At 45.0% G+C, this 26,737-nt stretch overlaps 1 protein-coding gene across 2 annotated transcripts in view; it reads right to left on the reverse strand.

Annotated features, from left to right (window-relative positions):
• Positions 1–7,036: 7,036 nt before the first annotated feature.
• The window catches only part of LOC137418734 (lysosomal proton-coupled steroid conjugate and bile acid symporter SLC46A3), a 29,691-nt gene continuing 9,990 nt past the window's right edge, over positions 7,037–26,737 (reverse strand). The window contains exons 3-7 of one of the 2 annotated variants that reach the window (XM_068104844.2): positions 23,188–23,327; positions 19,665–20,541; positions 16,801–16,884; positions 16,499–16,655; positions 7,037–7,558 (exon numbers count right to left, since the gene is read on the reverse strand). In XM_068104844.2, coding sequence (XP_067960945.2) covers positions 7,459–7,558; positions 16,499–16,655; positions 16,801–16,884; positions 19,665–20,541; positions 23,188–23,327 — 1,358 coding nt within the window. In that variant the 3' untranslated portion in view covers positions 7,037–7,458. The remainder of the gene's footprint in view (positions 7,559–16,498; positions 16,656–16,800; positions 16,885–19,664; positions 20,542–23,187; positions 23,328–26,737) is intronic. The other variant, XM_078771869.1, reaches the window with a different exon arrangement.

Genomic DNA, 26,737 nt, shown 5'->3' on the forward strand with positions numbered 1-26,737 from the left:
TGTGTGTGAGGAAAAGGTTTGTGCTAAGGAGTGAGTGCGTTGCCAAGAGTGAGAGTGAATGCACGGCAGAGTGTGGTGGTAAGAGTGACATGGAGTATGAGTTGGTTGTGGCAGGTGAGGAAGAATGCACACCTGGAATGGAAGAATGCACACCTGGAATGGTCAAGCGCGTGTGGGAATGCACACCTGAGTTGGTGGTGAAGCGCGTGATTGGGTGTGCAAAAGAGTTCACACCCATGGTTGTCACAGAGGATGTGACCGAGGAATGGGCGCGAGGAGGTGTGTTGATGAGGTATGCGAACGACGAGTGTGTGCCAAGGTGTGCGGTGGTCAGGTGTGTAATGAAGTCTGTGAGTGGAATGAGTGTAACTGGGTGGTGTGTAGGAGAAGGTACAATAACGAAGTGTATGGAGACGCCGGGCGTGGTGAGTGTGAAAGGGGTCGTGTATGCGTGTGAGCCTGGAAGTGAAGCATCGACGTGGAACGGGATAGCGATTAGGTTGACGTTTAGCCGATGCGGGCACTCGGTGCGCGGCGCGCTTTGTTGGCTGCGAGAACCGGCGGGGATCGGTGCAACGTGGCTCCTGTTCGGAGCGCCGCGCAAGATCCGGGCCGGACCTCGCCCTGCACGGTCGCATCCGCGCTCTGCTAAGCGGAGCGGGCAGCCCGGTTCGAGGGCAGGTAGGAAGGGTCGGCACGGCGACCCCTTGTGGTTGCGGCGTTCCCGCCGGGCGAGATTGGGGCACCGGGCGGGAGACTGGATGGCTCCGCGCCGAGGTGGACCTTGGGATCTCGGCCCGAGCAAACCTCCTTCCCTGAACCGAGTGCCGGACGGATCCCACCGCGGTAGACAGACCACCCACATTCATTGCTCGGCTTGGCAAAGCCGAGCTTTGAGCATGTAAAGACGCACCGAGGCTCAAGTTAATTGACATTTGGGAGGGATAGGGAATTGGTGATTGGCAAAAATTGATGAGCAAAATTTGATTTGCAGATGATTGGCAAATTTTGGATTGGCAAGAATTGGAATTGGATGGGCAAAATTGATAATGGAAGATGCCCGAGGTGGTGGGATGGCAAATCCACCATCCCTCACATCACCCGGGCACATGACTGCATTCCAACTGCATTCGCCTACATCTCCAACTGCATTCACCCTCCATTGCCCATGTGCTCCAACTCGGAGAAGAAGGGCGTTGCCCGCCCATCGTCATCAGAAGGTGGAGCCAAGAAAGCCCTTGCCGGCCAACCAAGAATGAGTGGGTTTGGCTTGAGAGGGTGGAGAAAGACTGATCGAGCAGGTTCGTGAAGGTTCCAGGGCGTAGCTATATAACCCGTTATGGGAAGCCCCCACCGAAAACGAGAGAGTGAGGACGAATTGCGAGTTCTGTCGAGGTTGAGATTGAGGTCGAGTGAAGCGAGCACGGAGAAAGAGGGCCACGGAAATTGCCCGGCCGAGAATTGCGTATGCAACATACCAACTTTCCCCTGCTATATAATTGTCCGGTCGCGTCCAACGACACGCGGAGCCGTTTGCCGGGTTTTCGCCTCGACCCCAAAGCGTGGATCGGAGCGCGCGCTTGGAGCCGGACCTCGACGCCTACCATCTGCCTGGACCCTTCCCTGCCTTCCCATACCATCCTTCCCATTCCATCCTTTCGTGTAAGTGTGTTCGTTCTGTCTGGGGTGTTTGATAAGTTAAGCCTGTATAAGCTTGCCCTGTGTCTGCTTCCTCTTCTTCCCTTGTACATGCCCTTCTTTTGTTTCCTCTTCGGGTTTTTTTGTACGTAATGAATAAATCTTTGTTCTTCCTACCTTTTGGTTTCTTCTTTCGCATCCAATCGCTTTCGTCCCTTCTTCCAATTGATATACGTGGCACGATTCCGGCCAGAGCTCCACAATCGGGTTAGTCATTGTTAATGGCTCGAACTTCGGACTGCTAACCCACTCGGCAAATACCATCTTGTCCGCCGTTTCGGGCGGTACTTGTCTCCCTGTTTTGCGGAGGGATTGGTGAAGGTATTCGGGAGAACACCTTGACCAATAACCCTGATCAATCCCACCTCGCAAAGGAGCGTTACAGGTACCAGGAACGGAGACGGCCAGCTTAACAAGACGAGGAGATTAAACCCCCCATGGTAAGTGGAGTGCCGTCGTCCGATTCCGTAACAATATTAAAGCAAAAATTTTTAAGATAAAATAAAATTGCCATAATATCAAGATCATCACATGTGGCCGTATGCGGTAAAGGGGAATGCGGGAGGGAGGGGGATTATAGGGGGGGATAAAATGGGGGGGGGACCAGAGGGGGGTGGAAGCGGAGGGGGGGTTTTGGAGAGGGGTGGTTTGGAGGGGGGGGGGTGGGGGGGGGAGGGGGCAAATTGTCCGAATAAAAACCTTGTGTGACATATTATGTGGACTCGTTGTTCAAAGTACGGAATGCCTGCTTCGTTCACACAAGAGTGGGTCAAACGCTACCGGTAAGTCAACTACCTCTTGTGTGATCGAGGTAACAGTTTCTTCTGCGTGCCAAGCCTCCAAAACACGTCTTCTGTTTCTGTTGGGTATGGAACCCAAAATATTAACCATATCCCAAAAAGGTGTGTGGCCTTCCTTCAGGCCGTGTTTGGCAATAGCAGATATGCTGGGATAATTACATTCAAATGCTTTTTAGTGTTCAGTAATACGTTGACCTAAGGTCCTTCCGGTTTCACCCACATACTCAGCTCCACAACCACAGGGCACTACGTATACCACCCCTGACCTATCCTTCCTCGGAAGCTTGTCCTTGACCCTCATAAGGGCTTGGCAAAGGGTGAAAACCGGTGTGAAACTCACCCTCACTCCTGCCGATTTCAAAATTCTGCCGACCCTCTGCGAAACCTCTGGTGCAAAAGGGAGAACACACAAACCCTTTGGTTGTTCTCTCGGTCTCAGCCCGTTGTGTGGGGAAGCCCTTATCGTTTTCCTGTTGGGTAGCAAGCTGTCAGGATAGCCATTTGCCCTTAACACATTTTGAAGATGGTCCACCTCACTCATCTTGTCTTCAAAGGTAGATGGTAACTCACGTGCTCTTTTTGAGAGGGTGTGCACCACCGACCTTTTGTGTTCCATTGGATGGCAAGAATTGAAATCAAGGTAGCGATCAGTGTGTGTTGGTTTTCTGTACACCGTTACCTTTAAGGCTCCTTTGGGATCCCTCGTTACGAGTGTATCCAGGAAGGGAAGGGCTCCATTTTTCTCCTCTTCAATGGTGAAATTAATGGAGGAAAAAGTTTTATTTATGGTCTCATGTATGATGCCCACCTCATCAGTGACAAATGACAAATGTGTCATCCACGTACCGGAACCAAACACGTGGTTGCACTAACAGGGCTGGAATGGTGCGTTCCTCCAAATCCTCCATCACCATGTTGGCAATCACAGCCGATACCGGGGAACCCACAGCGGTGCCATAAACCTGCTTGTAATATACCTCATTAAATACAAAGTAGGTGGAAGAGAGGCAGGTAGAAAGCATGTCACAGACGTCCATCGGGCTTAAAGCTCCCGCAGTCTCTTTCCATCGATCATCTTCCATCAAACGCCGGTCTGCCACCTCAATCGTCAGGGCTATGGGCACGTTGGTAAATAAAGACACAACATCAAATGAAACCATGGTCTCGTGTGCTTCGATGGTGAGCTGCTTCACTCTTTCAGCAAATGCTGTGCTATTGTGCACGGTTCGCTCTGTTGTCCCCACCAAATGCTTCAAAATGTTTGCCAAAAACTTGGATAGAGCATATGACGGACCATTAATACAGGAAACGATGAACCGTAGCGGAAATCCCTCTTTGTGCACTTTCGGCAGCCCGTAGGCCCTGGGAGCCACTCCCTTACTGCTGTACAGACGTTTGTACGCCGCAGCTGATCGTCTACCAGTCGCTTTTAATCTGGAAAGCATTGAGTTTAACCTGCGTTCCTCCTTCTTCGTTGGATCTGCTGTTAACCGTTCATAAGTACTTTGGTCCGCCAACATATCCTGCATTTTGTTGGTGTATACAAGACGATCCACGAGCACCGTTGCCCGTCCTTTGTCCGCTGGTAAGAACACCACATCATCCATGTTGCGTAACTCTTGTAAAGCATCCTTCCCCCTCTCTCCCCATCTTGTCTGCCGCTCCCCATGTTATATGTTTTGTGTGTCGGTTTTACTTTTTGTGTGATTAAGGTTAGCTCTTTCACGAGCCTCGATGTTGTATACAAAATATATATATATATATATATATATATATATATATATATATAACATCCCTAATGAACCTGAACAGTCCACTATAACTGTTCTTCAGTCTTAGCATACTCCCCGTCTGGGTCTGGGTGGAATGCCACCGGATCACCACTAGTTTCAGAGTTGGTCTTGGAGCTTGTCTGTTTGGTATACCTACGATAGCAAGACCGGTGGTAGTGGCCCTCAGCTGCAACTAGGTCTCGTGACGTAATCGCCATCATTCTTGGATCACTTTGGTCCACTGCTGCCTGCCTAACCGTCTGATCTTAACGTAGATCGACGCATTGGACCCAAGGGCTCTGTTGTGCTGCTTGTGAGATACTTGCTGCTTTTAAGGCATAAGATGCAGACTGGTTCACACACACGTGATGATGACGAGGTTAGACCTGCTGATGACTTTCTCCGGTTCAGTTCTTGCCGTCTTGGCTCATCCGGCTTCTCTGCGGATGCCGCTTTTTCAATAACATCCAGGTCACATTTCTTAACGAATTGATTCCTGCATCCCCTGTGATACAGGATTTGTGGGATCTCATCATCTCTGGCAGTGGCAGCAATCCTAAGAATGCCGGCATGCTTCCGGATCTCAGCTGCTTTCAGAAGCCGTTCCCAAGATGAACGATCTTGGGGCGGATTCAGCTCGAGGTCTGTGTCCTCGCACTCAAAGATGCAGGAGGAACGGGTCAACTTGCGTGGCAGTAAGGGCACTTGGTCTAGATCTGCAGTGCCCTCCATTATTGCCTGAAAGTGAAAAAAATGCTAATTAAATATCAGCATATTGACATCATTCATTTTGGATGTTTTTCGGGCTAAAAATTGCCGTTTTCAAAGATGTCAAATTCCGTTATGTACCATGGCTCAGATACAAATAAAATCCACACTTTTAGGCATAAAATGGACTTGGACACTTATTAACTTCTATTTGAGCCCATTTTGGCTGAGAAATTCCCATTGGTAGGGTAACTGTGGTGATATTTTGGACGGATGGCCAGATTTTAAGCAGGGGTCAAATTGTGACCTTTTCACCTCTAGTGACCTACTTAATTAGCATCTTGGCAAATAATAGATATAGTTATGTAGAACATAAAATTTCCAACATTTTGAGTGGTTATTTGTAGTAATTGGACCATGAGTTCAAAGGATATCGCAATTTATATTTCCCCTACCCCATAATTTCGGGTCCCGGATCAAGCCCAGTCCTCCATCTTTAAGAGGTGATTAGTAGCACTGGGCTACCGTTCCAAGCTTGACTTCGAAGTTTTTTTTTCATCTATGGGTATATGCCTTTCAAGAAAACATGGCGAAATTTTGCCACCCCAGGTGGTACACCAATCCATGAAATTCTGGGATCTGGCCCATGGACTATAACGTCACTCTCCATTTTCTGTTTGTCTGTCTGATGTCTGTGTCACGTCCGATGTGAGGAGGTGGATGTTTTGGGCAAGGGTTGGGGGTTATGTTTGTTGTCTTGAAAACAGTGGGGGAATAGTACATGGACACACCCCCAGTGAATGTTACATCTTTAATTCTGATTAACAGAAATTCCCAGCTACTGTAAATGTTATTTTGAGGAAACAGTGCATGGCATGAATGCCACCTTGTGGAAATTGTAAACTTTATTTGCATATTTGCACAATCACTTTCTCAGTTTCCAAAACAAAACCAGTTGGTGTCGAAATACTAAATGCTGATTGATTAGCCCCCTTCTGTACCCCTGCACAGCAGGAGACCGGATTTTTCAATCACTTCTGTGTGTCTGTCTGTCTGCCTGTGTGTGTGTAAATGTCTTGGTCGTAACATTTTATATCAACTGAGCTATTGCCATAAAATTTTCAACAAAACTTTATGATAATACAGAGAAGGCAAATTAATTATTTTGTCAAAAGGTCAAAGGTCAGCATCACATAAAATCGTCAATTTTCTTCCGATTGAACTGAAATGTTAAGAATTTGCATATTGGGTCAATGAATTGGTTCACCAATCAAAAGCTACAAGCTGATTGTTTTTTTAGATTCAAAGGTCAAGGTTGCGTAAAATTGCCAATCTTCACCCGATTGACCTGAAATTTAGAGAATTTGCATAACGGGTCACTGAATTGGTTCATTATTAAAAAGGTATGAGTGGATTTTTTTAAAGATCAAAACGTCAAAGTTGCATAAAATTGTCAATTTTTGTCCAATTTTAAGAATTTGCATATTTTGAGAATATGGAAGATGTCTGAAAAAAACAGACATGGACGGGCTTTGCATTTTCCGATGCTTTCTCGGTTTTGCTTTCAATCAATGCACATACACGTTTGAATACCCCATTTACCTCTATGTCCATTTGACTTGCATGGATTTGTTCTGCTTTTGTTTATAGCAGCTTGTTACACTTTTCCCTATTTATTTTACAACTAAATCCTTTAAAAGGTAAGAAAACGCGTTTCAGCTATCTGTTTTCGTGTGTGTGAGCCACCATTATTTCTGCCCTGTCGAACTTCCTTGGAGAACAGTAAAGTTAGAATTAATTAAATAAACGCAGTGCAATAAGTAATAAATGATCATTCGGCCCATCTTCTGAGTCTAACTCGCTGCTAAGGTTCCTGTTTTAACGGGTGCTTCAGATGTGAGATTCTTTTGGGCATTGAAGAAGCTTGCCTTTTGCAGATGATCCTAAATCCGGAAAATTCTTGCACCTCGGTAATTATTCTGTACAGATCAAAGGTTTACAGAAACATTATAGCTTGTTCCACTTTCACACAAATCTTTTCGAATACAGAACTCTGCAAACATTTCACAATCATTTATTATTATCAATACTTTTTTGTTTTAAACATAAGTAGACCAGTGTTGCCCAGTGTTGCCTACCCATACACACAAATAATGTGACATGTCCACACACCATTTACACATGGAAATCACAAAAAACAGCAATAATGAAAAAAAACATCTTTTGAAAAACGCAAGTTTAGCCGATACCCCATTAGGTGCTTTGAATCCCAATAAAAATGCCACATTATGAAAGAGCAATATTGACAAATGAAAGGCACAACAAAAACAGCAGAATATAACTTCATCTTATTTGGTTGATTCTAATAAGAAATTGAACTACAAATAGAAATATATACATTATAAAAACTTACAGAAGACCTATATGTGCCAGCCGTGTCCACATACACGCACATGCACACACACGCACCCCTTGATCCATCAAGTACTCTGAATGCTTCCATAGTGCAATGGTTCGGCATCTGCCTCAAGCAAAAGTCTTTGCTGCGATGTGTCTGAACGATTCATAAACCACAAAATCCTGCACACACCACAAAATAAACAAGAAAGAGCAATCAGAGATTGCAAACCCTCACCAGGATGTATTTTCAGTGGTTTTTAAGGCTGTGTTAAAATAAATATGGCGGCCGAACCACGTGACCGATGACGTCATCATTATTTTTTTCTAAACTAATTTATTCCTAGATTATGCTCAATAAATTTCATCTTGATTGGATGAAGTTTTGTACTTGTCGAATTATGATGTCATAATGGAGGCACCTATGACGTCATCATTAACACATTTTATTCCCCATGGATAGTTCTTTACAATGAGCCATGTCTCAATCTTTTCTATTCAGTGCTTTCAGAGATATAGAGGTGCAAAGTTTTTCGGTTTTTTCCAAGATGGCAGCCAAACCACGTGACCGATATTTTTTTTTCTCCACCAATTTATGCCGACATGGCGCTCAAGAAATTTCATCTTAATAGGATGAAGATTTGTACTTGTCGAATTATGACGTCATAATGGAGGCACCTATGACATCATTAACATATTTTATTCCCCATGGAGAGTTCTTTACAATGAGCCATGTCTCAATTTTTATATACAGCGCTTTCGGCGATATAGAGGTGCAAAGTTTTTCGATTTTTCCAAGATGGCGGCCGAACCACGTGAACTATGACATCATAATTATCATGAAAAAAAATTATACAGGTGGAGTTTTTGTTTTTTTTGTATACAACATCGAGGCTGGTGAAAGAGCTAAAGAGTTGCACGTATGATGAAAATTTCCTGTCAATCGGACCGACGGTGGCAGAGAAAATCATATTTATTATGTGCAGACAAACAAACAGACAGACAAACGGACTCAAATGCAATACCCTCATCAGGCGAGGGTAATAATAAAAACCTTTGTTATGTTGGGTGTGAAAATGCATCAAAATTTGAATATACAGACGTCATTTTAACCGCAATAGTTGCAGACACTTGCGCCAGACACTTCTTTTATGATTATTATCACCAATAAATTGCAGAAACTTCATCAGACCGATAAGAGAAGAGGGGGTTATGTGACATCACTTCACACCATCCTATATCTAGCCCATCCCATAAAAAATTCAATTTGTTCTATTTAGCCTGTCCCCTGTGCAGGGAGATGGGGTTTTGCATTCACTTGTGTGTCGTCTGTCCGAGCCATAACTTTTTTTTACCACGAGCTTTTGTCATCACATTTTCAACAAAGTTATATTTTGTGAATATGGAGAAGACAAATTCATAATTTTGTTCAAAGATCAAAAATCAGCGTCCCCTAAAATCAGCAATTTTCAACCAATTGACCTGAAGTTTTAATTACCCATTTCAGCTTTGTCATCAAATTTTAACAAAGCTTTATTATGATAATACGGTTAAGGCAAATGAATAATTTGGTCAAAAGGTCAAAGGTCAGCATCACAAAAAACATCAATTTCATCCGATTCACTTGAAATGTTAAGAATTTGTATGATGGGTCACAGAATTGGTTCACCAATCAAAAGCTGGAAGCTGATTTAAAAAATTTTTTTTTTAGATCTAATGCTCAAAGGTCAAGGCTGCATAAAATCATTAATTTACAATTTGTATTTTTATTTATTTATTTGATTTGCATTCTTCTCCATATTCAACAATCTTTCAGCAAAAAATGCTGACTAAAAATTCAAAAAAGTTGAAGTGTGACACGTCTTCCGTACCGAGCGATATTTGAGCACATTTGTGAAAAGGCTCTGGGGTAATTAATGCAGGAGGCGAATGAAAAAGAGAAGCAGCTGGTTCACATTCTATCATATGATATGGGGGAGAGGCCTCATCTATAATATTTGGTCGAGTATTAATCACCACATCTGAGGAAGGATAGCTGCAAAAGAGGGTTCAGCGAAGGGATCGATTCCGGGGGCTATATAGACCAAGCTATGAGGAGCGGCTGAACATAGAAGGGAGGTGATTATATGAGGGGGGTTGATCGAGATATTTAAGATACAACAACAACAACATGCATTTTAAGGCCATTTTCCCTGCAAGAGCGGGGGTTAGCCTTGTGGTCCCCATGACAATCTTCTCCATTTTGCCCTATATTCTGTATCTCTCCTTGTTAACCCCCTGGCCCGCATTTCTTCTTCCACCATCTTTAGCCAAGTCTTCCCTGTCCTCTACTTCCTTCTACATTCATTTCCATCACTCTTCTCAACCAGTCACTTTCATCCTTCCTCAACACATGACCAAACCATCTCAACCTGTTCCTCTTCACAGCATCAATCACAGGCTCTATTCCCATCATCTTTCGCAATTCATCATTTGTCTTTCTCTCTCTCAATGATACTACGCACATCCACCGAACCATTCGCATTTCCACCCTTTCCAGCCTTCGTTGCTGCTCCACATTCATGACCCATGTCTCGCTCCCATAAATCATAACACTTCTCACACATGCAGCATACACCTTTCCCTTCAGCTTCAACGACACTCCCCTCCTCATCAGCACGCCACTCAGTTCCCGAAACTTCTTCCATGCACATCTCACTCGAGCAACCATTGCCGAGTCTGATCCACCTTCTCCATTCAGCATGTCTCCGAGGTAGCAAAATGTTTTCACACCTTCCAGCTTCACGCCGTCTCCAAGATCCAACTCAACGTTTCCTCCATCTGCAGCTCCCTCTGTGCACACCTTACATTTGAATGTAGCTGCCACACTGGTTAATGACCCTCTCAGACCGCTACATTTTTGATGAACCCACTCAGCGCACATTGTACATTGAATGGAGTTCACTCCGACACCCTTCCTGCACACAGCACATGGCCACTTCCCAGTTCTTTCCACCTCACCACATGCTTTACCACTTGCCATCACCTTTGTCTTTCCTATATTCACCTTCAGACCTTTTGTCTCCATACATTCCTTCCACTTGTTCATCTTTTCCTTCAATCCATCCATACTTTCTGCAATCAACACCAGATCAGCTGCATACAACAACTCCCATGGTAAACCCTCCTTTACGTTCTGAGCCAGCACCTCCATCACAGCTACAAATAGTAGTGGACTTAGTACCGACCCCTGATGCACTCCCACCTTCACCTCAAACTCACCACTGTTCCCGCCCTTCGTCCTTACAGCTGTGCGCGCTCTTTTGTACATTGCCATCACAACTCTGATCAACCATTCCTCCACTTCTAACTTCCTCAACGCCCATGTCAATACTTTGCGTGGAACCCTATCGAATGCTTTATCCAGATCAACAAACCCAAGAAACAACTTCTTCCTCTTCTCCATGTACTTCTCCTGCAACTGCCTCACAATAAAGAGCGCGTCTGTCGTTCCTCTTCCTGGCATAAATCCAAACTGCATTTCGTCGATCTTCACCTTCTTCCTTATCCTCCTCTCCAACACCCTTTCCAATACCTTCATTCCATGCTCCAATAACTTTATCGCTCGGTACGAGCCACACTCCAGAGGGTCACCTTTCCCCTTGTATAGAGGGACGAGGGTACTCAGTTCCCAATCCACTGGAATGCGACCTTCTTTCACCACCAGATTACAGATCTCTGCCATTCTCTTCACACCCCAACTTCCTGCTGCCTTCAACATATCTCCCACAACTCCCGTCGGCCCTCCCGCTTTTCTACTCTTCATTGCTTTTATCGCTTCCTCAACTTCCTTCTCAGTTATCTTCTCTGCCGGTCCTAAAACTGGGTTACTCTCTATGTTGCCATCCCATTCATTCTCTGTATTCAACAGCATTTCCATATATCTTTTCCATCTTCCTTTAATTCCATCTGGGTCCACAACAATTTGTCCCACTTCATCCTTCAAGCAACTCACCCCCATCACATCACACCTCTCTTTCGCTATCTGCTTTGCAATCCTGAATGCCGCTCTCTGACCCTCTTCCGAATCCAAGCGTTCTCCGAACATTTTCCTACATGCCTCCTGCGGCTTTGCTACCTCTTTCTTTGCAGCCTTCTTGGCTGCCTTATAACTTTCATGCTCGGCTTTTTCTGCTCCCGTACCCTTCACCTTCTGCCACTCCTTGAACTTCTTCCTCTTCTCGTCAATCCTCTTTCCAACTTCATCATCCCACCACCATGTTTCCGAGTGCCTCGGTGGTCCTTTTGTCCATCCACATACCTCACCAACGGCTCCCAACAGACTATCTTTCATTGACATCCAACCACGTTCAAGCTCAACCACATCATCCTCTACCCTACTCAGCCTCTCTTTTAATGCCTCCCTTACTGTCACCTCTTTCAACCTCCACAACTTCATTCTCGGTTGGTACTTCACCTGCCGAGCTCTCCTCGCACCTTTCACCCTTATGTCGCAGACAACCAAGTGGTGCTGTGAAACAGCCTCCTCCCCTGGGATCACCTTTGTGTCCCGGAGGTGCCCCCTATCTCGCCTACGCACCATCAGGTAGTCAACGGTTGTCATCGACCCACCTGACGTGTATGTAACAAGCTTATTATCCCCTTTCTGGAACTGAGTATTACAAATCAACAAATCAGCTCCATCAGCAAACTCCAAAATCCTTTCACCTTCTCCATTTCTCACACCATATCCGTAACCCCCATGAACTCCCTCAAAACCATCCATACTCCTTCCCACATGTCCATTTAGGTCTCCTCCTACCACAACAACTTCCTCAGCTTTCACGTTTTCCATCAGCTTCTCTATCGCACACCAGAACTTGGCCTTCTCTTCATCGCTCCGACCAACCTGCGAAGCATATCCCGAGATGACGTTCTCCAAGAGCTTTCCAATCATCATTTTCACCATCATCAACCTATCACTCACTCTCGTCACACTCACCACACTGTCTACAAACTCCTCAGAAAACAGGACACCAACACCATTCACGCCCTCCCGGCACCCTTGCCACACAAACTTGTATTTCTGTCCCTGCCTACCCTTCACCATTCTCACACCACTTCCCTTCCATCTCGTCTCTTGCACACAACATATGTCCACTCTTCTTCTGATCAATACTTCCACCACTTCTCCTGATCTCCCTGTCATTGTCCCTACATTCCATGTCCCAAACCTCAGAAACCGATCTCCACTTCGGGCTGTACCCTGCCCATATGTAGTTGTAATTGTCATGGTTCTCTTTTTGAGGCAATGTTTTTATGGCCGGATGCCCTTCCTGACGCCAACCCTCTTAGTCGCCTCTTACGACACGCAGGGATACGGTGTACCTATTCTAACCAGGGTACACACCGTACACACCGGTCCAAGTCATTGTAATTCATGTAAAAGCACAAGGATGGCCGAGTCGTCCTCCCAAATACATTACACATACAAGCTCCTCCACAAGCTTGAGATCACCATTGATAACAAAGAAAAGGTTCGTTTACACTGCAAGTTAAGCAGCTAAGATGGCCGGGCGTACAGAATGTAAACGCAACACTTTCGAAGGTGAGATCCCCAGTGAGCAGAAGCACTCGGAGCCCTCAAGCACGTCGTGCAAACGAGCCTCAGGAAGCAGGAAAGGAGGCCTCAAGCACGTCGTGCAAACGAGCCTCAGGAAGCAGGAAAGGAGGCCTCAAGCACGTCGTGCAAACGAGCCTCAGGAAGCAGGAAAGGAGGCCTCAAGCACGTCGTGCAAACGAGCCTCGGGAAGCAGGAAAGGAGGCCTCAAGCACGTCATGCAAACGAGCCTCAGGAAGCAGGAAAGGAGGCCTCGAGCACGTCGTGCAAACGAGCCTCAGGAAGCTGAAAGGAGGCCTCAAGCACGTTGTGCAAACGAGCCTCAAGAAGCCTCGTCTTGTCCTTTCCTCGCTTGTTTAGCCGATGACGATGAAATGAAGACCGACGAGGATCGAGATATTTAAGATAATGAAGGGTAAAGATGATAAGTGCAGAATATTTTTTAAGCAAAACAGGCAGTAATAGGATCAGGGAGAGCAAAGGAAGAAAAAGCAATGGCCTGAGAGTAAAGAAGAGGAGAGTTATGATGGCAATAAGCCAAGAGTCATTCACTCAGATAGTAGTTATTGCACAAAATGGTCTCCCTCGTAAGGTAGTGGCAGCAGAAAGAGTGAAAAATGAATGAATGAATGATCGTTTTAAGGCCATTTTCCCCGCTAGAGCAGGGGTTAGCCTTGCGGGCACCATGACAATCATGGTTCCCTGTTTGAGGCAATGTTTTTTTTTTATGGCCGGATGCCCTTCCTGACACCAACCCTTGGTCGCCTCTTATGATACGCAGGGATACAGTGTACCTATTCTAAACCGGGGTACACACTGGGATCATTCATCCCAGCAAGCTGGTTCTCAATTTGCCGACCTTGGAAGGATGACAGGCTGAGTCAACCCCCCTGGCGCTAATTCAGTGATCGACTGGGATTCGAACCCAGGATCCTAGGATCCCAAGCCGGCACCCTAACCGCTAAGCCAACACCAGGTTCTGGCAGCAGAAAGAGTAAGAAAAGAAAGCGAACCACCTTTAGAGGCCATTTTCCCCCGCAGAGCAGGGGTTGGCCTTTTTTGGGCACCGTGGTCCCCTTTTTGAAGCAATGTTTTATGGCCGGATGCCCTTCCTGCCGCCAACCTTATTAGTCGCCTCTTGCGACACACAGGGAATTACCAGTGAACTGGTGCTCAATTTTCGATAACTTAATTTTCAAAAAGTTACTGATTCGGATAAAACAGTGGTGGTTCAGGGATGCTATAAGCCAAATGATTAATAAATTAATTATTTTACGATTATTATTTTTGTTTATTTTAATTACGCAATTCATCAATCAATTATTGTATTCTGCTCCCTCCCAATTCCGTTCCAAAAAATGGGGGGGAGTGGGGAGGGAAGGGAGGGTCTCATCAAGGCGCTGCGGATGAGCTGATAAGGCCTATTTGTACTCACCGTGACTTTGCCCTTTTGATTAAATTATTAACTTCTCCATATTTGCATGAGGGAAACTTGATGATAAAAGCTCCAATGGTAAAAATATTATGGTCTGTACAAACTGACGATCATTATCAAGATGTAACATTATCACTTTGCATTTAATAGTTTTCTGTGGTGAGAAGTAAACAGTTTACGGGCCTCTATGTGATAGCGCTTTTCCACATTCCCGGGATTCGTCTCCAAGGTGAAAAAAAACCCGCAGCTTGTGCAGATATTCTGTGGCGCCGCTAATAATGGCTATTTATAGTCACTCTGACTTTTCCCTTTCACATTTTGACCCCATTTTAAATTATTTTCTCCAGATTCTCAAAATAAAAGTTTGTTGAAAAATTAGATGACAAAAGCTCAAATGGTAAAAGAGTTATGAGTTACGGCCTGGACAGACACACAAAAGCGATTACAAAACCCTGTCTCCCACTGTGTGGGGGAAAGGCAAAAAAAAAAAAAAAAAAAAAAAAAAAAAAAAACAATAACAGTGAGACAAAGACAAAAAATGTTATCGCCCCCAGGTTTTAGTAATTTTGCTGTACGGAGTTAAAGGACGAGCCCATATTTACAAGATTTACGTGTATGCACACTTGCGTGGTCATGTGACATGGAATATTGCGTATGATTGGGTTATTGGTTAATGAATGTTGATGATGTGCGTCACATAGTTATAGTGCGTAAGAGAGTTGGCCAAGTGACATGTACCACCTGTATCGCTCCGTAACGCTTGGACATGCACTCTCTTCTCGCTCCCCGCCCCCAACTGCAACTCTCCGTCACGATTGGACATGCACAATATTAACTGCAATGGCCGCCCGTCGGCCATCTTTGACCAGATTGCTAAAAACGATCAACTGCAATGGCCGCCGTCGGCCATATTTGGTCGGATTACAAAACAAAATCTTCTGCAAATGTATAGTCATGTATTGCCTTTGTGCCAAGTTTGAACAAAATTGGTCCACGCATGTCCAAAAAATGGTTAGGGACACGTTTATCAAAATGGCCGCCAGTCGGTTGAATCTGATCTCGAAAAACAATTAAGTGCATATGTAAGCCATCATTCATTATTTGTGTGCCAAGTTTGAACAAGATCGGTAAATGCAGGTCCAACAACCGGTTGACGAAAGTTTCAACATCGGGTTTTTAACAACTAAAATGGCCGCCAGTCGGCTGACTTACATCAAATCACGAATCAAAATGATGTGCATATCTATACCGTCATGTTGTATACATATGCAGAAGATTTGGTTTTGTCATCCGACCAAAGATGGCTGACTTAGCCTTTAACTCTGCACAGCAAATTTAATAAAACCACGGCGAGGGCTATGACATTTTCTACTTGTTTCTCTTGCTTATTTTGTTCCCACTGTCATTAGGTTTCCTTTTCATCCTCTCTTACCACATGATCCTCCACAAACCAAGATGTTTTATCAAAAAATACAAATAAAATTAACCTCTTCCTCCATGCAGGTGGCTTGCCAAGCTTTTGAACCTTTTTCATAGATTGCAGTGTTGAGTTTATTCCCAAGAAGCAACTTGCCTACTCAGCATGGAAATGTAACCCAACGTAAAGTGATCTCCAGTGTCTTTGTAAGGCTTACGACCTTGCCAAATCTTCGAAGACAAGTCTACTCTGACAACCCCACATCCTCATGGTGAGTTTTCTCCGACGTCACCATCCTCCAAGATCGAGTTTTGGCTTTTCAAGTCAGCGTCTGGGATTTGTTCAACTTCAGGGCCTGGACTCACTAAGGATGTATTCAAAATAGATACTGCTCACTAAAGTGCTCTCAAATATTTCCGAATGCCAAACCTCTTAATGTTTATCTCTGCCGTCTAAATTTGACTTCAGTCGTTTTCATCAAATAAAAAAATTCATGCAATTCTTCTAATCCAAGTCCCTTTATATTTTTACGTATAATCAAAACTATTGTGATTAAGGACATTCTTTATGCACATTGAGATGTTGTCTACTCATTAACAAACATCTTTAACTGACATCTTATGAAATGAGAATGACCATGACTATTATAGTTCTACAACTGCCTTGTCATACCCAAGTAGAGTCAAAGGGAATACGACGATAGCAGCTGCAAGCAGGAAGGCGAATCCTGGGTACCAAGACACCGTGGCTGCGTAGACATTGTTGAAGATGATACTGGCGAGTAGAGCACTAATCATTTCCCCACAAGCTACAGCAGAAAACACTGCACCTGCAAGACACAGAAAGCAAGATCTCTTGGATGACTTACCTGACAAAGTAAAGAGTTAAAAAAAAAAAAAAATCACATGCAAGTTGTTAGATGTTTACAAAAATGAAAAAAAAAAAGATAATCTTGTGAAGAAAATGAAGGATACCTTGTTCATTTGGGTTTACCAGCTTAGAAAGCATTGAGCGTAGAACCGGAGCTGGCATAACTGCAAACATCATTGGAACGTTCACTAGAATGGAGAAAGAAAGAAAACAGGGTCAAAATGAGGAGAGATATTGAGGACACATTTTGAGCAACGATTGAGGATAATGAATGAGCAATGAATGAGGAATGAGAAATGAATGAATAGGATGAGGATCCTATTTTTAATGATTGACTTAAAGTGGCTTTAATCTGTCCAGAAAAGTTGTAGTTTCTTTAATCATTGCTTATTAATCTTTTACATTTGCAAATTTCCTTTCTCTAAACACATTCATCTATCTATAATTCCAGTAATCTCTGTCTGTCTGTCTGTACGTCTGTACGTTTGTTTGTCTGTGACCGCTGTTTCTCGACAACCACGGGTCCGATATACTTTTAACTTGCCAGGTATATTGCTGGGGACCCGAGGATGTGCCTTTTCAAGGTTTCATATTAATCGGACAATTACTTACCGAGCTATGTCCAAAAAACGATTCAACCAATCAGAGAGCAGCGAACTATCGCGTGTGCCGAACGTGGCGGACACACTCTGCCTCGGATGGCACATTTGAGAGCGTATTCATTTATTTCACGTTTGCAAACTATGTTGGCGTTAAACTATGTTTTAAAACTAATAATAAAACTAATAAAAACGAATTTGCGATTCATTCGCTTTCCTGCGCGTTTGTGCACGCGATGGCGATTTCTTTTCTTTACCAAACTCCGGAAGCCGTTCGCTTTGGACCAAACCATTTCATGTAAATAGAGGGGGGGGATTGTCACCGTACTCGCAAGCCGTTCGCTTTGGACCAAACCATTGCATGTAAATAGAGGGGGGGATATACTTTTAGATATACTGTATATATAGTACGGGCATGGAGGAGGAGGAGGAGGAGGAGGATTGTCACCTAGGAGGAGGATTGTCACCGTACTCGCAAGCCGTTCGCTTTGGACCAAACCATTGCATGTAAATAGAGGGGGGGATATACTTTTAGATATATACGTATATAGTACGGGCATGCCCTAGTGTTGAAAAAATCCAAGAACCCCATTCTACCAACACACTCGGTTATGCCACAGGTGGGAATATAGTGTGCAATTAATCTTACTACACCTTGCTCTACATTCTCTCTCCAACCACAACTTCAGCATAAAAAGTTTAGGGTAATTAACAAAACCAAAAAGAAAACATCATCTAACCGAGCAATTGTTTCTGCTCACCTCCTACTTTCATAAAAACATAGCAAAGGACACAATCTGATGACTGCAGTCGGATAAGAGCTGCTTACACCATCCTTTGATGTCCCACCAAATGCATCTACATCACTTGGCACCCAATGCGTTCATATATTTATTGTCATTTCACGGAGGTTACACACTCGCCAAACTCCTAGGAGTGTTGATGCTGCCGGAGCAGTTGCTTGGCAAGGGTTACACTGGGTGGTTTGCCATTGCCTTCCCTGCACTGTTTGTTCATTTTATATCATTTTAAATGTTTAACGTCAACCAAGTAAGCAGCACGTACCATTTTTAAAGTATTTGGTATGACTTGACCAGGATTTGAACCACGGACCTCCCAGACTCAGATCAGACACTCGAATCATTACACTACCAAGTCTGGTGATTCGTTACCATTTATCACAACATTCAATGTTTTGATTGCTAACTGATGTTTTAATAATCAAGACTTCAACATAAATGCTTATGACTCAGATTACAACATTAATAAAACAACTTATTGAATATTGATTGGTTCTGTTAATCTGATTGACCCGTAAATTATGCAAGTTAAAATGACTTATTGGTATTTTTCAATAACAATTACTCTGTTGCTCAATTGTAAGTTAACTTCGAATGGATGGGTTTCTTAGAATGTCAGGACATGAGGAAAGCAGTTGTTATCCAAGTGGAATGAGTTTCCTTTTCCATCCTGTTTGGCAAATGTAATTAGACTGCACTTGCGAAGCGAAAAGCAGGGTTAAGTAATTGGTTGTGTACGTGTGGCGTGCGTGTCTACCTTTTAAAAATTCATTTTCTCGGCAACCGTTGGTCTGAATGACACGAAATTTTATCATAAGAGCGCCTCTTCCTGCAGAAGTTTTCTATTAATAATCATGATGTCCTTGGTCACGTGGTACGGATGCCATCTTGGAAAAAATTTACACCTCTATATCTCCGAAACCGCTCAATGGAAAAAATCGAAAGTTGGCTCGTTGTCAAGTACTCCCCGTGGTGACTAAGATATGTTAATGATGATATCATCGTTGCCTTTATTATGACGTCATGATTCGACAAGTACAACGCTTGATCTGATCAGTATGAAAAAATGAAAATTCTACAACTGTTAGTCCGATGGACATGAAATTTTGACCATAGGATTGCCTCCTCCTGCAGAATATTATAATAATTGTTATGTGTTAGTTGTGGTGAAGTAAAACTAAATGCCATTCATGAGATTCTCATAAACGTATAGATAAATCAGTGAAAAAAAACATTCTGGAAAAAAAAATGCTCGTGGAATAGGAAAATGGATTTGGGTGGGGATGGGAGGAAGATGGTGGTGGTTGTTGCAAAGGGGAACGTTGACTGATGATGATGTATCCTTTTTGTGAACATGGGAAGTAGATTTTATAGCTGGATATATAGGGTGAGTCAAAGGGATGTTTAGGGCACAAACTCATTTTTGAAGGGCAATCTGCAACCGGAAGATGTAAATTTGCATTTGAAAAACATGAGAAATAACCACTCTGCAAGCTATAGCCATTTTGTGGGGCCTACCATGGCACACTGCTTTAAAATCGAACATAAAATAGTGCAATGGAGACTTACCTAGGTACATAAAGATGTCTGTTTTTGCAAAGGAAATCATGACCATTCCACCGACGAAAGAGGTCATTCCAATGACAGCAATGAGGATGTCTGGCAAAACCTTTGAGAAGAAATGGACGCCAAGGTAGCTCATGATGTATATCAAGCAGAACATAGCACCAAAATAGCCAAGCTTTAAGGAGGTCCACAGAAGAGGCTCATTCATCTGGTACCTAGCAAAAAGGCCACCAGCGCCAAAGAAATAAAGAGCAGTCATCATGAAAGTGATGAGCATCAGGATGAGTTTGATCCTCTTTTTGAGGTCACCATCTGCCAGACACAACGTGCGGAAACCATCACGTATTTCCTTCATGTAAGTCATGATGGTTCGCTGAGGAATGTTGTCTTGGGAAGACTCCCTGGTTACTGTTTCTTCAATCACCAGCCACACATACAACATGCACAGTACGTCAATCCCAAGGACCAAAAGCATCACTTGGTAGAGCTGCATAACTTCACCAACGTAGCCTGAGATGAAGGAGCCAATGAAACCAACGCCACCAATAAGCATCTCCAAAAAGGCAATTCGTGCATTTCGAGATGTCACAGAACTAACATCTGCCACATAAGCAAAACTGCTGCCCAACAGTGTTGTTGTACCACCAAAGAAACTTGTGATGAAATTGAGTACATAGATGACCCAAAGTGGTAAGTCACGGTAGAGGAATATGACCATCAGGATGTTGCTTATAGCATCGCCGAGGCAGGTCAAGAACAGAGGAAATCTGCGCCCATGTCGGTCGCTGTATGCACCAAAGAAGAGTGTTGCAAGGAAAGCAGGAACAAAAGCTATGAGGTCCAGGGAGAGATCAAATCGTGATGATGCTTTTTGCAACTCCTGAAATGAGAAAAAAAATCAGAAATTAGAAAAAAAATCTTAATCTACAGAAAAAACATACAATCTCAACAGCTTTATAGCAAACATTAAACAATGTCGGAATGTCTTGTCTTTTAAGAAACAAAACTACTTCGTATAACTTGACACAATCGATATGAAATTTTTTCAAAACCTAGAAAATGTCACCGGTTCAAGGACAATAATGTTTGGGCTAGCCAGTTAGGAATAGAGTACCATGGAAATTTTATATTCCATGAAAAAATATTCATGTGTTCGGCGAAAGCGATCATCCACGGGGACACGACCAAGTCCAAAAACAGAAACCACAATAAATCATGCAATCATATGCAGGTCATAATATGAAAACAGTCAATAAAAAGACCAAATAATCGACTGTGTGAACTGGACTCATGCCACAATGATGGTCATTCAAAAATAAATATTTTACAATTAGAACAGCTATCTCACTCTTTTATCCAAGCGCAGGATATATTCAAAATCGATCTCATTTTTATTATCCGTCTATGAAGCATTTAAAAGGGAAACAGACAATCTCAGGTAAATAGATTCAATGAATGGAGTATTTAAACTCTCAGACAACAGATGCTTCATTTCAGGACTGTAGATGATACCAAACACTCAGTGACAAATATGACAGTCAATATATTGTTACGGTTTTCCGCCGCCCTTCTTACCCTTACCAAGGGGGGATTAAGCCCCTTGTTCTTTCTGGGGCTGGCATAACCGAGAGACTTGAAACGCCTCTTCCGGGCAAACGCAAGGTAGGGTTTCGGGACCAAGTCTCGCTCGTACCTAAATACCCGCACCGCCACGGAAGCGGGGAACCAAGCCTCGCACGAGCCACGTGTAATTTGAGTACACCGAGCGGATTGCGTACCACGTGGTCCATGCAGTCACCGTTAATATTGGACCCCGATTCGAGCGGTTCTATTCGTACCATGCTTAGTCAATGATGGAAAACACAGGAACAATCGAATGGAAGGAAGAACACATTGTTTTTTTTTTGTTTTTTTTGTATACTGAATCGAGGCTCGTGAAAGAGCTGACAACCGCGAGGGAAAGACAGCACAGGGAGACCACGGGGGAAAGACAGCACAGGGGGACCGCGAGGGAAAGACAGCACAGGGGGACCGTGAGGGAAAGACAGCACAGGGGGACCGCGAGGGAAAGACAGCACAGGGGGACCGCGAGGGAAAGACAGCACAGGGGGACCGCGAGGGAAAGACAGCACAGGGGGACCGCGAGGGAAAGACAGCACAGGGGGACCGCGAGGGAAAGACAGCACAGGGGGACCGCGAGGGAAAGACAGCACAGGGGGACCGCGAGGGAAAGACAGCACAGGGGGACCGCGAGGGAAAGACAGCACAGGGGGACCGCGAGGGAAAGACAGCACAGGGGGACCGCGAGGGAAAGACAGCACAGGGGGACCGCGAGGGAAAGACAGCACAGGGGGACCACGAGGGAAAGACAGCACAGGGGGACCGCGAGGGAAAGACAGCACAGGGGGACCGTGAGGGAAAGACAGCACAGGGGGACCACGAGGGAAAGACAGCACAGGGGGACCGCGGGGGAAAGACAGCTCAGGGGGACCGCGAGGGAAAGACAGCACAGGGGGACCGCGAGGGAAAGACAGCACAGGGGGACCGCGAGGGAAAGACAGCACAGGGGGACCGCGAGGGAAAGACAGCACAGGGGGACCGCGAGGGAAAGACAGCACAGGGGGACCGCGAGGGAAAGACAGCACAGGGGGACCGCGAGGGAAAGACAGCACAGGGGGACCGCGAGGGAAAGACAGCACAGGGGGACCGCGAGGGAAAGACAGCACAGGGGGACCGCGAGGGAAAGACAGCACAGGGGGACCGCGAGGGAAAGACAGCACAGGGGGACCACGAGGGAAAGACAGCACAGGGGGACCGCGAGGGAAAGACAGCACAGGGGGACCGCGAGGGAAAGACAGCACAGGGGGACCACGAGGGAAAGACAGCACAGGGGGACCGCGAGGGAAAGACAGCACAGGGAGACCGCGAGGGAAAGACAGCACAGGGGGACCATGAGGGAAAGACAGCACAGGGGGACCGCGAGGGAAAGACAGCACAGGGGGACCACGAGGGAAAGACAGCACAGGGGGACCACGAGGGAAAGACAGCACAGGGGGACCACGAGGGAAAGACAGCACAGGTGGACCACGAGGGAAAGACAGCACAGGGGGACCGCGAGGGAAAGACAGCACAGGGGGACCGCGAGGGAGACAGCACAAGGGAAAGATGCCACCCTTAAAAGGACATTTTAATTTCACTGCTTTATCTGCAACAACCACAATAAAGATCCCACAGTATCGTTAGGTTGGAATTCTCGCAAAACATCGGGTGTGGATCAATTGTACGGTGGCCTACCTTTTCTTTGTATACAGAGTCAAGGCTTATGGAAGAGCTCGAACACTGAATGGACCAGGACACAACATAACAAAAGGACCAGTAGAAAGAGAGGGGGGAAGGGGTGACACTAACAAAAGTAGTTTAATTATTATTCCCAATATTATGTACAATGATCGGGAGAAGCAGGGACACAGAGCAGCACTTAATCAGTCTTATCCTTATCCCCAGACTCGGGCCCGTTCACACTCACACAGGGAATTGCAGGCAGGTTGATGTTCAGGCCAAACGCGCCGACTTGGTTGTCCAGGAACGGCCCCGTCCGGCTCTCCACGGCCCCAGCACGTCCCGCGAAGAAGGCAAGCAGGCGGTGGAAGGATCCTCGAACCGCATCTCCCGAACAAAAGGCAGACGATGAGGTAGGAAGGAAAAGTACGCGTCTCTCAGCGCGGCTGGCGGTCACACAGCGCGTTATCACTCGCGTAACAATGCACTATATGCGGCTCGGCTTCCAGCTCAACCGAGCGTCACTTTCATACGAGCGCGTATCCTGGTTCATGCGCGTCTTTCTCCACTCAATGCCAACTCGGTCCTCGTACCTCAATTGCTGCTCGAACTCCACCAACTGCCCCTGGTGGCTTTGCGCAACGGCTTATATCAACACGCCCTGAACCTTCTCGAACCTTCCAACCACGCCCTGTGACGCAGTGCCGCCGCCACACCCTCTGAGCCCTGATTGGCGGCTCGCGCTTACCGTCAGCTCCTCTGCCGCCCTCATTCGGTCCCGCCCCGACCCTCCTCGGCCTGCCTCGTGTTAATTCGCGCCAAAAAGCCAAAGGCAGCATTAGGAGGCGTAAGGCAATGGAGGCAATACGGTATAGCCGTATTAAATTAGCTTTATCGTGATGTTTGTCCAAAGAAGAAGATTTATCATGGCATTTTTCCAAAGACGCTTTTAATAACAAAATTAATGATAATCGCATATTGTTAATGTTATTACAAAACAATATTAATACTAATAATGCCCCATTTCCCGAAGGTGTTTTTCCTGCAGTGATAACGTGAATAAATAGCTTATAGTTTAAATGGCATTTCTGTGGAAGCAACGGCTTCTACAGGAAGTAAAAATATTATAAACCACAAACACGTATGCTTAGCTTTTTAAACAGTCGCTAATGCTCTTTATAACACTAAATGAAGAAATTTGGAGGAATCCCGACATCCGTGGAGTAAGATTTACGAACAGAACTGAGTGTAGATCTACTGTACTCTATATAACCCACAAATGTTGAGTTATTAACATGGCCCTTTCTGCCACTACCGTGGCATTTTTTGTAGCGAACTTTTGAAACTCTTCTGCTGTTTGATACGAAACTGAAAGGGAGAAGCTCAGGTTGTGCTCCTTTACCAAGCAGCTAGCTTGTGCTTGCCAAGCCAGCTGTTCCTTAACGGTTTTGAATGGAGTGCTTGCTCAAATGCTTAAACCACTTGTCGATCTCTCTACAAGAAACTTGGTAAATGAACACACACCCAATGTTCTTGAGACCCGCCCATAGATCGACTGTAATCTATATACCCCAAAGAGGAATGACCCTTCCTGCCCCTCCCGGAGTCTGCGGGTGTACTAGTATCACAAATGAAATAAATATGTATTAAGTGGGACATTTATTTAATAAAATATCCTGTAAGGGTTTTGGGCAAAACACGTTTTTTTGAGCAATCCACCTTGGGAAAAGTCTTTATCATGTGTGTCCACTTCTCTTACTGTTATACTCCCCAAGCTCCCTAGCTCCCTAGCCTCACACCTAGGTCCTGCAGACTTCTCTTATTCTCTCATCGTTATAAAATTTGTTATACTCCCCAGTCGTAAAACCTGTTTACCCACTTCTCTTATTGGAGGAACTGCAAGAACCTTTACTTTGTATGTCTCCCAAGCTCTCTGGTTGGATGATTACTCCAAGAACTCTTTGAATGCTTATCATTTTTAATTTCCTGGACGTCCTTATCAGTGTGTGCATCAAACATAGCCTTGAGCACTGACAGACACTGCCTGTTCCTTTATGCTCTTCACCAAATAAAACCATGGTATTTTGCCCAACCTGAGAGAGTAGACCGTCGTTTTGTGTTGTTCATTGGTATTCTGTGTATTGTTGATTTATGATCGATCTACTTCTCTCCGTGCATTTTCAAATAAATATTTCAAATTCACGACGTGAGGAAAATAAATTCTTCTTCTTCAACAATTCCCAGTCGGCAACTGGCTTTGGAGGCCAGCTTGGAGATGTGTTTTCCCAGGAAAGATCATGGCAGATAGTGAGACCCAAAAGCTTGAGTGACAGAACTTCTTGGAGAGGATTGTTGAGGAAGTAGATGGGAGGGTTGTCCAGTCGGTCTTTTCAGAGAAACATAGTAAGAGTGTGAGATTTGTCAGGATTGAAAGACATGTTTCACTTGTTTGACCAGTCTGAATTTTTCCAGGTCTGCAGAGAGTGAGGAGGCTCTGCATGCCAATCTGAGGGTTGAGATATGGAGTGGCAGAGAGTTGAGTCATCAGCAAAAAGATAGAGAGGATTTTCCATGGAGTCAGAGAAATCATTGATGAAGACCAGAAAAGCACAGTGCCCAGAACACTGCTCTTTCCTTTTCTGGTTAGAAACTAGAAACTTTGTGGTTAGAAACACTCTCCTCCCAGTTCAAAACTTCTCCACCTTGCCAGGAGAGAAGGACACAGAGTCCAGGAGCAGCTGGGTACAACTGGGTACGGTGGGTACAGAGAGTAATGGGTTTGGGACACAAGATTTTGAGGGAAACACAGAGTTGAGGCATTCAGCTTTTTCACCTGCGGTGTCAAATGTATAGCCATTTGAGGTAAGGGAGGGGATTGGAAGGGGAACAAACACCAGAAACAGATTTGACCAGACGTCACCAGGATTTGGAGGAGGGAGACAGGTTTGAGAGTTCAGTCTTGAGAGTAGAGAGATCTTGTTTCCTGGCTCTGGGGGTAGACACACACTTGGTCCGAGCTTTGTGGAAGGAACTGAGATTGCCTTCAATTGGATTAGCCTTCCATGAGGCGCAGGCAAGTTGTTTCAGGGCAACTACCTCACCACAAGATTCAGTGTACCATGGATGGGAGGAAGGGTATGACAACTGAAGAAGAGATGGGATAAATCTGTGCATGAGAGAGAGCAATTTTCTTTGGAAGAATTCCCAGGATGAGTTGATGTCAGAGGGAGTAGAGATGGGAGACCAGTCCAGATGATTGTGGCTGCTTGAATACCGTGCCAGTTGGCCCGAGTGAAATGCCAGACTCGTCGACGCTGAGGAGGCTCTTTGATAATGGCCAGAGAGATGTCCACTTTAACAAGGAAATTATCAGATTAACGGATTGTAGCAGAACAGTAGACATTTGCAGGGAAGTTAGTCATAACCAAGTCTAGAAGAGATGATGTACCATTGACCGAGATCCGGGTCGGGAAATTGACAGATTGTGTCAGTCACGGAAGTCCTTTGCTGAGGTGCCATGGCTAGAGCGAGAGGTCCCCACACCCAGCTGGCATGATGACGGTTGAAGGAAATTAAGGTAGACAGAGGAATGGGGGAGGAGGCAGCTTTGTGGACGAGTTAAGAGGCAACTTTGAGGAGGAGGAGTGAGGGGGAAGATTTGAAAAAGAGTGGTGAGAGGGAAGATTTGAAGGGAAGGGGTGTTTGTTTGATCTTTGCCACCTTGTACATGCTGCTTATACTCTCCCAACAATGGATGGAGGCCCTCAATGTCAAACATGAGATCAGGGCCGTCTCTC

This window comes from Myxine glutinosa, chromosome 2 (genome assembly GCF_964187855.1).
Source record: "Myxine glutinosa chromosome 2, kmMyxGlut1.1, whole genome shotgun sequence".
Taxonomy (NCBI): domain Eukaryota; kingdom Metazoa; phylum Chordata; class Myxini; order Myxiniformes; family Myxinidae; genus Myxine; species Myxine glutinosa.